Below are 17,260 nucleotides of genomic sequence, written 5' to 3'. Positions count from 1 at the left end.
GAATTTACACTTCAGTAAAGAATGTGCACTAGTGTTCCAGGATATATAACATACTGTGAATGATTTTTTTTACTGATCGATGGAAATCTCACCCCACATACTCACTGAAATAGCAGCACTTCTGATATCTACAGCATAGTCAGAGTCCGATGGCTGGATGTTCAGCTTTAACACATTGTGCATGGAAAGGCCAACAATTCCCAAACTATGCAGCCCTTCCATAACACGAGCTTCGTTCCTCAAGACATCAAACAAACTAGAAAGAGCACAGATCAGATAAAACTTTAGAACGCCACCGGCTGATAATACTGTAGCATTTTATATTGCTATACTGTAACCTAAGTTAAGAAGAATTTGAAGAGTTCATACCTAAATATGTCCTGTGTGTCTAGATCTATGTGCAGCCCATTGATGAACAGAGCAGAATCCCCGGATTGTAAACCTAAGGTTCCTTTGAAGTACTGTGGAAAAAGTGCAACAAAGACATTAATAGACTTTTTTAAATACAAGACTAGAATAAGACATAACTTTAGATCAAATCTTTTCAAAGATGTGCATTTAAAATGTTAACTGATCCCAGAAATGGAAATTCAGTCGGTCCTGCCTTGACAGCAAATCAGCTATCAGTATTAATCTAATGCAGCACAAAGTGTGGATTATCTTATGATAAAAATAGAATGATGAGGTATTAATAGAGTGATCCAAACCCCTGATCCACCACACAGGAAGGAGTCTGGATGAGGAGGTTTCCCTTTACCTGTATTCATGCTCTGTCATGAGCAGGGCTCACCTACCAATGAAGTTTCAACTCAACTGGAGTAGCCAAGTACAGGTGACGACCGTTTTGCACAGGGGTTCCATTCCTGGCCCCTGCGCACCTCAGCGGAGTGCACATAAACCCAACCCAAACCCTGCCCTGTTCCAAAAGGACCCACACATTGGTGGATGCATGCAAAATGGTTGCTGCTTGTATTCATTGGCTTCTAAGTAACTCCAAGTTAATCCAGGCCTCTCTGTTGCACAAACCTGGAGCTGGTGCCACTGAACTAAACTATTTTCCTACCCATCACACCTTGCACCCTGCCTGGCACAAGCAGAGAGACTCCAGGTGCTATTGTAGTACCTGTTAAGCCCTGCTGCCAACCACCAGTGGTTTGGATTGCATGCTAAATAAGGCCTGCTGACTGCCCATTCTTTGATGATGTGGAGCAATTACCAGCTGTGCTCCCATTTCAATTACTACTCTTCTTTATAGCATCCAAAGTTCTATGTAGACATGGGGAAGTAAAATGGATCAACTACTTACTTGTCCTCAAGCAATCTGCCTACACACCTGACCGATAAATAAATTTAACAAAGTGGTTTTATCATACTCTAGAATCATGTTAGCCATTCTAAGGAATATTGAGGTATGATATATGGCTGATATATGATATGGGGGTGGCAGCTTACTAGCTGAAAGTATAACAGAAACTAATGTAAAAGGGATGTAAAAGGAATAAAGTCAGTGTACCATAAACAAAATATAAAGGCCACTATCAGTGGCCACCATTTGCATTCAAGCCCAGATGAAATCAAAATGTGTGCACAAAGCTGTCAGAGGTCACCTCTGGGGGCTAAATCAAACAAAGAAAAATACTTCTCTCACTTCAACCAACCTACCCTCAAGACTCAAGATTCATATATAATACTAATAAGCATTTTCTTTTGTGCCATGTAAATTGCAAAGTTCAGTCCTCAGTGTAGTTTTAGAGCAATCTAGGTTGCAATCCTATACCCACTTATTTAGTGGGGCTTACTTTTAGGTAAACATGTCTGGGATTGCACTGTTAAAACCTGTTATGCTGAACTGTTAAGTGGTATTTGTATTCTGATATCTGAACAACATTCTGCCCCACTGTTTCTTTTCTAATTGTTGTGACAACCCAGTTCCTCTGAGGTAATTCTTTTCTAGAATGGGACTCTTCTGGGAGCTTGTTAAGACAGCATTCCTGATATTTTGCACGTTCACCCTGACACTTCTTACAGTAAATAGATATGCAGATAGATACATTATTCCCTTATAGAGAAAGTTAAACAGATATTATGCAGCAGATTCAATTACACCGTGACTTCAGTCTTAAACAGAGATAAAGAAGTCAATTGAGGGGATTGTACTGCTCCTGCTGTGCCAATTGTTAAAGTTTCTATTTGTTTAATCCCCAGAACACATCACAGAAGCCACTAAGTTTCAAGTTTGACACGCAGTGGGACTTATTCAAAAGCAAGGCAAAACCCAAAAGGCCCAGTTCTCCTTGAGTAACTGCTTGTGACTATTCCCTGGGAAATATCCAGGTAAAACCAGTTCAGAGCCACTTGGCTCATAGTTTCTGAGCTTGTAGAATATAAACCTTGCACAGAACAGTGTTAGGGTTCACTGGAACAAACTCCCTCAGAAGGTAGTGGACTCTTCTTTGCGGGAAGTTTTTAAGTAGAGGTTGGATGGCCATCTGTCCTAGATGCTTTAGATGAGATTCCTGCATTGCAGGGGGTTGGACTAGATGACTCTTGGTGACCCTTCCAACTCTACAATTCTGTGGTTCTATGATATGAAGAACCTTTCCTCCAAATTCTGCCCTAGGCTGTAGCTAGTACAACAGTACAACCAGAAACCAACAAAATATTCTGAACATTCTGGAAGAAGAACAGCATTTCAAAGTATTTAGAGCTCGATAAAATGTACTTTTTAAATACAGAGAGGCAGTGTGGCTTAATGGCTAGTGTCAGCCCAGGAGACCTAGGTTCAAATCCCTATTTTGCCAAGAGGCTCCAATACAATAAGGCTCCATACAATTACCTTTTGGTTCTCTTCAATTTCTGATCTGAGTTCTGAAGAAACAACTGTTTTTGTTATTGCCCTACAGAAACCAAAAGAGTCACATGTTATCATTAATTGCCTGCCCTACCTCTTCTTTTGTTTTTATATCTGTTCCACTCCAACATGTCCCACTAGGGCATACAATTGTTACCAATAAACAGATATTGGAATTCATACAGTATAGAAAACATTGCAACTGCAAGGACAACAATTAATCTATTTCATTTAAGCTCTCTAGTGCAATCAATGGGGGGGGGGGGGACTCCACATATTAAACCCTACAGAGTTTGACATCTTCAAAATTTGTGCCAAAAATGGTTGCACAAGAATTAAGTGCTTTCAGCTTTTAAATCCAAAAGGACACATACCAGGAGGAAGTTATTATCCCTTAAAAGATAGGTAATCTGAGCCAACTATGAACTTAACATCTCTTATTTAATAGAAAACACTAATATGCACTTAAGATTACAAATGCTGTAGTACCGATGATGCAGAAATACTGACTTTTCTGATATAGCCTGCCCCCCTCACTGAAGATATGATCAGTGCAGGTTGTTGTTGGCTGTATAGCTGCCCGGTTACGTCTTTCCTGCCCCCGTTCCTCACAAACCGATTATGAATGGTTTTCTTATTCCTGGCTGAACGCAGGCATTTTCTCCACCTCCAGCACCTTTCTGTATATGTGAATTCTTTCTGCTGTCAAATTGTCTCTACTTTATCAGAGAAACACCCTGCATTTTCATTGAACTTCCAAGGTGGCCAAATTTAATATTTTCAAATATGCAAGGGGTATTTCACTGCCAATTCATACCAAAGTTTTCAAGGTATTAAGAGCAAAATTATAGCAGAGATGTTGAAAAGCAAGTTTTCCCTTTTAAAATGATCTAATTCCACAATTGCTCGTTGCCAAACTATCAGTTAGCTGGTGGAAGCTGGATGGACCACACTGGGGCAACCATTTCCCCACAAGTAAGGGGGCCAAAGTAGTTTGTTTCCGTTTCAACAACCAGGATCCCCAATCTACTCTGAGATCTTTGATCACTTTCACCAAAGTAAACAGCACAATAATTTACATTCGCTTAGCAGCAGCAGCAGGAGTTACCTAGCCTTTGTGGGGAAATTCTGACTTAGATCTTTCATGACCATCAAAGCATCCACCGTAGGAGCAGCCAGAATACGGGCAGCAGTTTGGAAGCTCAGATCTAAAATTGAAAATAGTTCAGTCATAAGGCAGTCCTCCAAACCTGGAACATTATAAAGCTTAACTCTGCTAGGTGCCAAGATCAGCCTAATCTCTTGAAGCTCTTAAACACCCAATTATTCCTCTCACACACTTTGATGAAATTGCTCACATGGCTGAAGCAGAGTTCATGCGTAAGGGCATCCCTGGATCAAGCTAGCGCATCCACCAATGTTCTGTTCTTATCAGAGTACACAATTCATACAACTGGATATAATGCCAAGAAACATTCACCATTTGGAAATGAATTTTACCGCGCAGGTTTACTCAGAAGAAAATGCCACTGCATCCAATGGGGCTTACTCCCAAGTGTGTTCAGGATTGCAGTCTTTTGTCACCTTATCTATAATGCAACTATGAGCCATAATTATAATGCAGCTGCGAAGAATGCAACTGGCAAAAAAAAATTGGAGGCGCCAAAATAAGAAGAATGCAAAAGGAGGAACTTGTTAACTTAATGCCAACTAACAGAGCAATCCAAAGCCCTGGCAGGCAGTGGCAGGGTTGTGTTGTCACCACACTGGCAGCCTTCTTGCTCCTGCTGGCCACAGCAAAAGAGGCAGGCAAATCACTGTGGCAGCCTGGAGCTGGTGCAATAATTCGGCTCGAAGACATCACAAGGCAGCAGTGGGGTCTGCTTGGGATCCATCCAGCAGTGACAGTCCCTTCCCTAGAACACCCCATATAGGGGCTTTTCATGAGATACGACGAGGTGGAATGAGGAGCTGGGAGTTGATGCTGGCATCACTCTGTGGGTAGAGGGGCATCTTCATCAAAGTCCATCCCAGCCAGGCACAATGGGGTTTTGGATTGAAGACACAGAAGATGAACTCCAGCTGAATGCTGTTAGGAGCAAAGTTTTCTTCTTCAAAGTATGCAATAGAGCTGAAGCAGTTTGCAGAAATATTGTACCCATCTGGCACCATGAGGAAACTACTTCAGCTATTCTATGTAATTCAAAAGTTTAAGATGGTTGCTGAAGAAGGAACCTGTGCTTTGAAATATGTTGGCGTGTAAAAAATGCAACTGCATTCAATTTGATGCTTCGCACAAAGGGAAAATGCCTTGGGGTGGTGCTGATGGAAAACGTCTTCGTGCTTGTATCTGTTCCAGGAACGGTTGCATTTATGGATGCTTCCGCTGACACAAGAGCACTTTGTAACAAAGTCATAATAAATTTATTTTAGTGCGTGTATATAAGGACTTAAGTGCAGCATAAGAGCTCCTAGGAAGTTGAAGTTCACATTTCAGATTTGCAGGAGAGGGGTCCAATATGGATACTTACCTTGTAACTGCCACACTTTTAAGGGCGCCATTTCATTGGTGCTTTCAACAAGATGTTTTCTTAGTTCTTTCAGTTCTTCTTTCAAACTGGGGTGCAACTGCCTGGAATAAAAAATGAATTAAGGAAACCTATATTACTAAAGGTAGGGGTACCCCTGACCATTAGCGGACGACTCTGGGGTTGCGCGCTCATCTCGCTCTATAGGCCGAGGGAGCCGGCATTTGTCCGCAGACAGCTTCCGGGTCATGACTAAGCCGCTTCTGGAGAACCAGAGCAGCACACAGAAACACTGTTTACCTTCCAGCACAACTGTCCTTGATAGATGTGGATTTGGGTCCCTTTTCTTAATATTTTGTAGACTTTAGTCGGAAAATGCAGCTAAAAGTAACAGAGGAAGCTGCTGTATACAGTTTAATAGGCCCATCTAACTCAAGATCGCCAACACTGACTGGCAGTAGCTCTCCAGGGTTTCAGGTAGAAGTCCTTCCCATCCTCACCTGCTGTTGCCAGGACCAAACCTGGGACCTTTTGCAAGCAAAACATGTGCACTTTTACGGAGCCCCCTCCCTGCAATCTTCTTTATGTATTTCCTTGCAAGTTGGTTTCTGGAATGCCTTAGGTGGAAAAGCCAAGGAAAATGAACATGTTTGTCAAGAGCATGACGTACCTCAGTTTTCCAAATAGAAATCCCTGCACTTCATCAATGGGGTCATTTTCACCTATTACTGTTGCATTCACATCTGCACCTATAGAAACATGAAAAAACTCCTGGTTATGATACCATTTAGGAAACAATCAGTCATAAAGAGTCTGACAAGCTTTGCAAGCCTTCAGCACACAATATTAGCACTGCAGACAGCCGTAACAGCAAGCACATCTTGTTTCTAAGATAAGTAGACAATTGCTGCAATTTCTTACAACAGACACCAAAGTGTAATGGGGTTATTCCCTGGTGAGGGGGGAACAGTGACATTCCTTGCCACTCATTCCCTGAGGGTTTCATGCTGCTACTTCTGTCAACCAGTGAATAATCTGGTGCTGCTCTCCACTGCCACTGTGAAGAGTCTCAGAGTGAGACTCTCCTCACTCTGGCTCCAGAGGGAGCAAACATAAAACACTTTTTTCAAAAGAAGTGGCTTGTTGCACAAAAAAGGACAGAACAATGACGACACTCCTCATTCTGCCTCTGCATGTTTTTACTTAGTAGCCAACACCAAGCTAGTAGCATTTGAAGCCAGCAAACTGGTGGAAGGGAGGGATTAACACAAAGTAGGATATACAAAACACAGATAAAAATTACAATGGCTTTTCCTTCATTTAGAAAATGTGCTACTTTTCATGCATCACAGCTTATTATCGTAAAAAAGGATCTGCAGGAGGAAATTAAACATGTGTGTAAGAGGTTAGGCAGCCTTGCAAGGAAAGCAGAAGATGAAGAATGAAGTGTGAGGCAAGACCCTGGAACTGGGTCCTGAGGGGAAATTGGGCACACAGATTGCTAATAACCAGGGAGAGAGCAAGTCCAGACAAGCTTCCCACTCCAGCTTGAACTGGTAACCTACACAATCCTGCCACGTCAAGGGAAGCTAATGGGTTGCCTGGGCAAGTTGCCTCATCCTAAAGTACCGTATTTTTCACTCTATAACACGCACCCGACCATAACACGCACGTAGCTTTTAGAGGAGGAAAATCCGTAGGCATGCCACCCGTAGGCATTCCCTCCATAACACGCACAGACATTTCCCCTTACTTTCTAGGAGGAAAAAAGTGAGTGTTATGGTGCATAAAATATGGTACATCAATACATGCATGAACCTTCCAGTCCTTAAGAGTATCAATCCAAAGGTTGCCTAGTCTAGCTTCGGCAGCTCCTGTCAACGTGCAATCAATTCCAGAGTGATTGCTACTCAGTGGGTTTTCATTTATTGTTATTTAGCTTGTTACAAGCCATTTTGAGCAGAATTTCCTTGTGGAAAGGTTGTATATAAATAAATACGAATGATTTAGATTACTGCAGCGTATTGCTAATATAACCTGAAAAAGTGATTCAATTCTAAATAGAATAACAGCAAGAGCATATGAAGAGAATTTTAAAAACAACTTTGGAACATATTCCAGTTCATGGTGGAACCATCACTGCTCTTAAGGTAGGAATTCACCTTTCACCTGGGTATCATCCTTGGCCTTATATTCTGTGCTTTTAATGGCCAGCTCCACACCATAGCCTGACAGGTAGACTCTTTCTTTACTTGGATTCTACAAAAGGGAAAGGAGTAAAAGCAAGGTAACATGGGCACAACAAGACATTTGCTAGGTTTATCTCTCCCAACTTTGCCAGACCATAATCACAGGCAGTTGGACCATCCTGATTTAAACTTGGAACAAGTGCCCAGCTGTGTTTCAGCTCAGCTATAAACACCCACCCACCCTTCTCTGTGATAAGAAAGTTGCAGCCCATCCTCCAACTGGTAGGAGGATGAAAAATGTAGCTTCCATCTAATAAGCTCTTATAGTGATTCCTGCTGTCTTGGCAATGCTTCTCATGCTGGCATTTACATATCTGGAACCTCAAATTTCATTGCACATTGCCACAAAAGTCATAAGGGGCAGTAAGACTATAAAAAGAACCGCAACCAGAAATATCCTGAATCTATTACCTCTTCAAATTGAGACCTAACAGCTTCTAGATCTTTAAAACAGTGAGTCTAGATTCAGCTTCACAGTTGTCTTGTACGAATAGACGAATAAATTTCTGAATATAATCAGAAAAGATAACCCCTCTTCAAAACACACAAATGTTGCAATATTGAAAGCAATCAAAAACTGGCAATATGGTTTATATAAAAACACACACGATTTTAGAACTCAATGCAAAATATTCCTGAAGTGGCACTTAAATAACAAATATTGTTCCTGAAAAATACTTGAAATCCTGTGAACTTTCCTAAAATTGTTTTAGTACTTACAGCAATGTAATGCCTAAGAATGTAGGTGATTTCTCCAGCATTGACTTTTGATACAAGTAGTCTGTGAAATCTAGACATCTCCTCAGAGCCAATCTCAGCATACAAGATTACCACAGGACTTTCGGGGTCTGAGACTGGGTATTTGTGGTCGCCTTTGAATATAAAAGGCTTTGGCCTAGAACAAGACGAACACCCCGATATAAATACTGTACTTAAACAAGATTAGACAATGCTTATGACTACACTGAACATATTGAAGAGACATAAATAGGTAACTATGACAGTCCTTATTATAATGCTTGAATCATTAAATGTGATTCATGAAGAATTAAAATAAGATTTCCGTATGGAAATCCCAGCACTTTATTGCTCTGCTTCTTACGATTGTGGAACTGAATGAATTCCTAAAATGGTGTAACTTATAAAGCCATTGCAAATGGAACTGAATGGTATGTGTTTTACACTTGTAATGCTGTTATCTATTTGTATCTTTGTTGTAATCTACTGTTGTAACCCACCCCAGAATCTTATGATTGCATCCCACTCTGGGACCTTATGTCCAAAGTAGCAACATGTTAAGATTCTAATCAATCATTTAATCAGAATATTTATAAACCTTCAACTCATAAAAAATAGCAAAGCAGTGTACAATAAAATTATTTAAACATCGTGAAGCTATGAAATCATAGAATTATGTAATACAGAACAAATGACCAACACTGAATCAGATTGCCCTATTTTAACAAAATAAGGAGCAGCATAGTTGATGCCTTGGTACAAAATAAAACTACCTTTCTGAGGCTGTTTGTAGAAGCATTTTGAGTTTGTCAGATTCACACGTCTTCTCTCCATGTACAACAAAAAATGCATTACATCCCTCTGGTGGGGGCTCATCAGCTGCTATCTGTATTAAAATGGATCTATTATAGTAAGATGTCAACCTTTTTCAGAGTGGGGGGGAAATCGCATCATGGTCATAGTAACAGGATCTGCTTCTAATAGATTCATCTGTGCATTGTCATTTTTGATCCATATGAATGAACAGTAGAGCACTGAGTCACATCAAAAAACTGGCCACGACTTGTGGAATGGGGGCATTTGCACAGCTTTTCTGCTTCCAGCCCAGATGGATACCAGCGAGGAGGGTAGAATAAACTTCTTAGATTCTTTCAAAGACAAATACCACACAAAATAAAGATCACTCCATTTTATAATCAATCAAGAAAGGTCTCCTGTCTTGGAGCTAAATGAGAGAAAGAGGGATAATCTTACAGCAACTTTATTTGTTCCCTTCCCTCCCCCCCCTTTCTTTCTCTCAGTCTTGTTTTGTGTTTATTATTAATGTTGGGCGAGCAGCTATTGAGGAAAGGTAGGCGAACAAGATGGAGGGCAGGATACTGAAACGGTTTCTTTTGCAATTGCAAAATGAGAGCCATTCCTTTTAAATTTAAGTTTTTTGGGGGTTTTTTTAAAGGAACATAAATATCCATGTGGTAACTTTTGCAGCACTGGTACCATGCCCAATACTTCTCTTGGCAGTGGTCAGGAAAGAGGTGGAAGATTGTCAATGCCTAGACACCCCACCTAACCTTGGTGTCTAGGCTGGCAAGCAATCAGGGAAGGGGATATTGTCTGTCAACTCAATAAGGTCCCTCAACATATTACCACTCCCAATATACACAGTATAGTCAGTCATTGTCAAAAAATTAGTCATTGTAATATGGTCAAACACAAGGCTTAGGTTGCTAGTTCAGGGAGAGAATACACCCAGTGTTTCCCTTTTGCACTACTGTCTATTTGAAAACATGAGAATCAGAAATGTTCCAAATATACTAACCTGCTGGAAGGCTTGAACCGTAGCTGAATAAGAGCGCAAAGACAAGGCAAATTTCAACAAGTTCTGTTGCAAAGGTGAAAGATTCTGGGAAGCTGCTTGTAGCATTGCATAGTAAGAGGAATAATCAGTACCTGCCAACCCACAAAGTAAACTATTTAGTTTTTAAGGCAAGTGCAGGGGGATTTAAAAAATCAGCTATAATTGTCGTGGTTCATACTACAGTATAACTGTATGCAAAAAGTGACACAATTTTAAACAAGGAATCAGCATCCTGTACAGTCATATCAAGTTGGAAATATATGACTACAAGTTGGTAAACACTGTGATCCTAGGCTACCTCCATATAATACTGCATGCAGAAAATCTATTTCTTTCTCTTTCTGAACTCGATTATTCATACTCATTAGCCACTACTACAATTGCTAAGCACATGATTGCTTTTAAGATATCCTTGGAATTCATGTCCATTATAGATACAACTGCTGGAATGTGTCTGATCCGTTTAATGAGATATCCTCAATAGTAAGCAGTTCTATTATCTTATGACATAATTCTATTACAACAAAATATTATATATCTTCATTAATAATAACGATGTCTTAGTGACTTTAGCTTGTTAACCTTGCAAAGACATATCAATTATAAATTACAGTCATTAGGCTCTAAAGAGGTGGTGAACCATCTCGCCAAGAAGAAGAAGAAGAAGAGTTTGGATTTGATATCCCGCCTTTCACTCCCTTTAAGGAGTCTCAAAGCGGCTAACATTCTCCTTTCCCTTCCTGCCCCACAACAAACACTCTGTGAGGTGAGTGGGGCTGAGAGACTTCAAAGAAGTGTGACTGGCCCAAGGTCACCCAGCAGCTGCATGTGGAGGAGCGGAGACGCGAACCCGGTTCCCCAGATTACAAGACTACCGCTCTTAACCACTACACCACACTGGCTCCCCACCCCTGCAAACACCACGTTCCCTCATAGACAGTGACTGGGGCCAAAGCATACATACACAAAGCTCTCTCTCTCCCCCCTCCCCGCCACACATGGCATTCACACCTCTCTCACATACATATCCAGCTTGCTTGACTTCCATGCTGCACAATGAGAAAATGACTCCTTCTTACTGCACAGCACTGAAATGATAGCCAATCAGAATGGCAAAGCACAGAACTGTCACTGCTTCCACCAGTCTGATTGGCTTCTGTACTAGCTATTTAAAAGGGTTTTGTCCACAGTTCAAGTTTTGGTGCACATGTAAAGGGGGAAATGGAATGGGCAATTAGCATGTGGGAAGGAAAGAGTGTATCATCCTATACCTAGTTTTTCATCCCTTAAGAGTAGGCTTGTATAACTTGTGACTCAGCAAGATGAACGCTGTCCACTATGTATTGTGGCATGTCAAAATATATCTGCTTTTGAAGACCAAAGTAGGCAGCAACACAGATAAAGGCTCTGAGACTGGGGAAATGCAGCTAGCAGGTTTATTTGGCTTGGTCAGTCACTAAGTTCTACAGATCTGCCTTAAATGGCCAATTTATATCTGCATAAGCTTTGACTGGTTACCATTTTCCATTAAAGTGTAAATCATAAATGAAAATCTTTACTATTTTTATATTTAGCATTATTCTACAAATGGAAAGAGAAAAACAAGTTACAGTCGTACCTCGACTCCTGAACGCCTTGGGAGTTGAACGTTTCGGCTCCCAAATGATCAAAAACCGGAAGTGAGTGTTCCGGTTTTCGAACGTTCTTTTAGAAGCCGAATGTCCGATGGGGCTTCCGCGACTTCTGATTGGCTGCAGGAGCTTCCTGCAGCCAATCAGAAGCTGCACTTTGGAAGTCAAATGTTTTGGAAGTTGAATGGACTTCCAGAATGGATTCTGTTCAATTTCCGAGGTACAGCTGTATTAAGTGTTTGTCATTTATACCAATGAACCTTTACAAAGAATTTAGCGCACAGTACCCTATCTGATTACAAAGCAACCAAGCAAAGCAATAATTACCATCATGATTGGATGATCCAAAGTTCTGACAGGTTTCAACAAAGCTCCAAAATTTCTCTTGACCTTCTTCTGCTAAAAATTCACTGAAGAAAGGAGGTGAGAGGAATCATTACATTATGTTAAGTTTTGTTTTGCGTTTATTTAAAAAAAACTATGACACCGCATTTTACAAGTCCGGATTCAAATTCCATTCAGTAATTAATTTACCGGGTATTTTTAAGGCAAACCACCGTCTAAGCCTCCGTCATTTGTAACACAGGGACACAAATTATATGGGAGATTACATATTTAAACTGCTTTTTTTAAAAAAAAAACACCATTGAGTTAGCCATCTTGCTTACCTTGCTTCAAGTAATAAAGGTGTGGAAAACCACTTAGTAGTCAAAGAAGTCGTCACTGCTTTTGAATCTGCTTTTACCAGGGAGAAGCTCACCCATATTCCAATAAGTGCAATTAGAGTTCCCATCTTATAAAAGAACCTGGAAACAAATGAAGACATTTAACTTAAGCATTGTATTTCAGCAGAAATAGTTAAGCAAGTGTATGCTTCTGTAAATCCGCGGGTGTGCAATCAGTTATAAGGTATATATCTTGACACAAGCCATCTTGCTGAAGCTAAGCAGCACCTGGTTGGATAACCACCTGAGAATAAAATGTGTGCTGCCTTGGGTTCCATGATGGAAGAAAGGCAGCATATAAGAAAATAAATAAACAAAATCTGGGAAAATAAAGAGGCAATTCTAGGACTGATTCAGAGGTAATGGGCTGATTCACATGTATTGGGGGAACACGTGTTGAAATGCCTACACAGCAGAGGGTTGGACTAGATGACCCTCAGGGTCCCTTTCAACTATACAATTCTATGAGTCTATCATGAGCTAGTGAATAAGTAGGTGTTCCAGTCCCGTTTCTTATTTTCCCCTCCTGATTCCAGTTTCCCCTTCTGTATCATGTCTATTAGATTGTAAGTCTATTTACAGGGACTGACTTCTCTTTTAATACATGCACAGCCCTTAGAAAATGCAGGCACTTTGTAAGTGAATAATACTAATTTTACATTGCAGGAAGCGCAATATTAAAACACATATAAAAGCCTCATGGCAATTCTATCATCTGTGAAGTTGGCCTGAGAGAGTAGAGAAACGAAGGTCTCAGAAAAATGAATCCTTCCCAAAAACGTATCAAATTTGTCTCACTTGTAGTTCATACTGTAAAGGTAACAAGTAGCACTGCAGAAATTACATAAGAAGCTGCTGAGTCAGACGCTAGTCCATCTAGGTCATTATCATCCAACCTACTACAGTATCTCCAAAATCCTCAGCAGAAACGTGTCATTCTCAGCCCTGCTACTCAGTGTGTGTGTGTGTTTTTTTAAAAAAACCGAGTGCTTCCCCCTTGATCCAATGCACCCTACTGTGCATTCACGGTCTACTCTTTAGCACCATTATGGGACTCCACGACGCAGGCATAATGATGATACTTCTGACCATGCCAATTGCGATCACAAATCCCATTGTGCAGGTAAGATTTCAGAAAGGCGATCCTGTCCCTCTTCCGCAACAACACCGAATCCAAGAGCCCTGGGGCTAACACCCTCGTTTGTTAGATCTTCCTTTCCGTGCACAGTTTTAGCAAAAAAAGGATCCAAAGGAGCTCTGCGAATTAACCCCAACTGCCAATCGCATCTGTCTGTCCGTCCTTCGGTTCGAGATATCCGAATCCTTGACAACGCCACAAAGTTGCCGGAATTCGGGCTGCAATCCTAACCCTGCTCGCCTGGGGCGGGTGAAACCTACGGGATTCAATAGCACCTAGATTTGAGCCCACTCCGTCAGGATTGCAGCCTTAAAATCGCGCGGCTGTGTTGCAAGGCTGGAAACACGAGCTTGCTCTGGTTAACGACCCCGAATTCTCCGCGCCCCAGTCCCTTAGACCCCCAGCTTTCCCTGCTCGTATGGACTCCGCCTCCTCCAATCGCGCCCCAGGAGAGCCCGAAAAGGAGAAGCGGCGGCGGCGGCGTCTTCAGGGGCGGGTGTCCGGGAACCCAGGCACGCAACTCACCGTCCAGTGCTGGGGAACCGCACGGGGGAGGAGGCGATGGTGCCGGTGCCGCGACTTAGCCAGAGGGCGCCTCCCGGGGCTCTCACGCCGTGCGGATTATTATTGCGCCTGTAAGCTACCGCCACGCTCCTTTCCTGCTTCAGCCGCCGCGGCTCCTTCGGTTTCCTGACAGCTCGCTTCCGGTTCCGGCCCCTCGCCGGCTACCAGGAAAAGCTGGGGCGAAGCGGCTCTTTGCCCTACGGAGGGAACCAGTCTGGGAGCAGCCCTTGACGCTCGCAGCGCCATTTCGGTTGTGGGCAAACAAAGTCCCGCTCAAGGCGACGCTCCAGTCGCCCATCAGGGGCGCTGTTCCCATCACGAAGCGGAATGCAAACTGCAAGCAGGCGAGCGGGGGGGGGGGGGGGCAGGCACCGACGGTACCGTGAAGCTGTACCCTACCCTTCCCGCTTTATTGTCTGCCGACATAATAGCATCTCCCGCTTCCACCTCGCCACTGAATTATTATTATTATTATTAGTAGTACTAGTATTTCCCCACCCTACGCACAAATACGCACACGCACAGTCCGCTGCAAGAGACTTGTGGCTTTTTCGTTTCAGGGTAACTCGACTAGCGTTAGATAGTACTGCACAGGCTCCAGCCCTAGGACGATCCTCTTTAGGACCAGGCAGGAAGTCGTCCTCCCGAGCCCTTGCCAGGCTACAGTGCCGCTCTGCACTTTCATAGTTCTGCATCGTGGAGGAGGCACCTGTTCTCCAAAGGTGGTTGAGACGACAAGCGACCGACGTCCTCGTGCTCCAGCCATTATAGGAGTTTGAGTCCAACAGCATCTGAAGAGCCTCACGTTTCCTTCGCATCCCTGTTCTACGCTGTAACATTGTTTCCTGAGCCCAGTTTTAAAAACTGCAGGCCTTGAGACTCCTTTAATAGCAAAGAGATAAATCACTTCAATAGGGACCTTCTGCCCAACTGCACCCTTTTTCAGGATACAGTACTTGATTCCATCTCCTATCCCCCACAACAGTCTGCATGAGTACAGAACCCAAACCTAGTATCTACGCTACCCCTTGCTTGAAAAGACATTCCTTCTGCCTACTTATGGGCCCCCAGCTGTGGAAAAGAATCAGTCAAGTCATCTGGTCTAAACCCAGCCCAAGCCTCACCCATATATTCAAAGCCAGTCCCAGGTTTTCAAGTGGCAGAGCCCTCAGCAAGATTTATTCAGTGGGACTAGCAACTTCTGTGAAGTAATTTTTTGACAGGACACCATCTGTAGTAGTGTCTCCTCTTTGTCCCCTTGCTGCCCCTCCTTCCTGCTATATCTGGCCCTTGCTTATATCATATGTTTATGATATTGTGAACCCTCTTGAGCGGGATATGCCCCCCAAAAGGCAGCCAATTACTCACCCACCCAAGTGGGGAAGTAAATGTGTGGCAATGACAGCAAGGAGCACTGGAAGTAGGATCAGTGGTTATTTATTTATATTTTTTCGCAGGACTTTTTAAAGGGGAAACTCACTGAAACTCACAGCACCTCTCAGGTGGGCACCATTGCCATTCTAAGAGAATGAGGGAGGTGTTCATGGTGAGTTCCGGCACCTCTTTTTCTAGAAAAATAGCACTGTGTTTTCTTTATTTAACACTTTCATTCCATTATTCAGGCACAAAGACTCCCACAGTTCCTTACAGATTAATTAAAAACAAAACAAAACACCACAAGACAATTCCTGCCTTACTGTTTAAAATGCATGATGCCAAAGGGGGGGGGAAACAAATAAATTCAAGCACCATTTTGTAACAGTTACAAAGGTCATAAGGTTGTTCAAACTGAAACCAAAATGAGCTGGTCTCTCAGAAGATCCAATGGAGTTGACCTGCTTCCCATTGCTCATTTTGCTGCAACCTGATAGATGACAAAAAAATTAAAACCTTGTAGATCATTTAATATGATATGCAGTGCAGACTGTTGGTCATATAGCCATAAAATCTGGATTGCTTATTATTATTTTATTTATTGAATTTATGTACTGTGCTATACCCGGATGTCTCAGGGTGGTTCACATATCAATATCTAATAGTACCCATTGTCATTCTAATATTGCTTGCCAATATTCATTCACCAGCATTGCCCACATCACCACCTCCCCTTCTATGAACTTGAACAACTTATATATATTTGAAAACTTCCCACCGAGGCTCCCCATTAGCTCCACATCTAAAATCCTCTCACGTGCAACACCACCTAGTCCCTCCCAATCCTGCCAGCCACAGTGTTGCTTCACACAAGTCTCCTTTTTTCATAAATGAATGGCCACCTCCACCATTTCACATTCTTCCCCATCAGCAGAAGTGTTGGCAAATCACGTACTCTCCACCCTCCTTAAAACTGCTGGTGGTGGTTTAAAAGAAGGATGTGGATGCTAAGGCTGTGAATCCTGAATGACCTGAATGTGAAAATTGTTCAGTTTGGTTGTGTATTTTCTAATGATTTGTTGATTATGACTACTTTTGTTATGTTGTAGTTATGTAATTTTCACGTTGTAAGCTACTTTGAGCATGGCTCTAACTGCAGAAAGGCAGCATACAAAGAAAATTATGTAAAGGTAAAAAAGTAAATGATCCCTGGACAGTTAAGTCCAGTCAAAGGCAACTATGGGGTGCAGTGCTCATCTCACTTTAGGCCGAGGGAGCCGGCATTTGTCCAGACAGCTTTCCGGGTCATGACGCCAGCATGACAAAACTGCTTCTGGTGCAACAGAACTTCCCTGCCCTAAGGAACTATTTACTGGGCTGAAGTTGGTGCAGCATTTATTACATTCCTCCAAGGAGCGCAAAGTGTTGTACATCTCCCCGAATTATTCCTACAGCAACTTTGTGAGGTAGAATATGGAAATTAGTTTATGGAGCTTCACCATTGAGAAGGGATCTGACCCTGCCTGCCCACCCTGGCTTTCTCTGACACTGTACTGGCATTGCAATATACTCCAGTGGGTATAAGAGTGCCACAGGCTGCACTA

At 42.3% G+C, this 17,260-nt stretch overlaps 1 protein-coding gene across 2 annotated transcripts in view; it reads right to left on the bottom strand.

The window, feature by feature from the left end:
- Positions 1 to 14,422, bottom strand: part of UGGT1 (UDP-glucose glycoprotein glucosyltransferase 1) — a 43,852-nt gene extending 29,430 nt beyond the window's left edge. The window contains exons 1-13 of one of the 2 annotated variants that reach the window (XM_083443446.1): positions 14,244 to 14,422; positions 12,524 to 12,661; positions 12,183 to 12,265; positions 10,186 to 10,316; positions 9,140 to 9,252; positions 8,349 to 8,523; positions 7,542 to 7,638; positions 6,050 to 6,128; positions 5,383 to 5,483; positions 3,960 to 4,059; positions 2,837 to 2,897; positions 370 to 461; positions 106 to 256 (exon numbers count right to left, since the gene is read on the bottom strand). In XM_083443446.1, the coding sequence (XP_083299572.1) occupies positions 106 to 256; positions 370 to 461; positions 2,837 to 2,897; positions 3,960 to 4,059; positions 5,383 to 5,483; positions 6,050 to 6,128; positions 7,542 to 7,638; positions 8,349 to 8,523; positions 9,140 to 9,252; positions 10,186 to 10,316; positions 12,183 to 12,265; positions 12,524 to 12,648 (1,308 nt within the window). In that variant the 5' untranslated portion in view covers positions 12,649 to 12,661; positions 14,244 to 14,422. The remainder of the gene's footprint in view (positions 1 to 105; positions 257 to 369; positions 462 to 2,836; positions 2,898 to 3,959; positions 4,060 to 5,382; positions 5,484 to 6,049; positions 6,129 to 7,541; positions 7,639 to 8,348; positions 8,524 to 9,139; positions 9,253 to 10,185; positions 10,317 to 12,182; positions 12,266 to 12,523; positions 12,662 to 14,243) is intronic. The other variant, XM_083443445.1, reaches the window with a different exon arrangement.
- Between the last annotated feature and the right edge of the window lie 2,838 nt (positions 14,423 to 17,260).

The sequence above is a fragment of the Podarcis tiliguerta genome, assembly GCF_965153285.1.
Source record: "Podarcis tiliguerta genome assembly, chromosome: 5".
Classification (NCBI taxonomy): domain Eukaryota; kingdom Metazoa; phylum Chordata; class Lepidosauria; order Squamata; family Lacertidae; genus Podarcis; species Podarcis tiliguerta.
The sequence above is the reverse complement of the archived record's forward strand: the minus strand, read 5'-3'. Positions and strand labels throughout refer to the sequence as shown.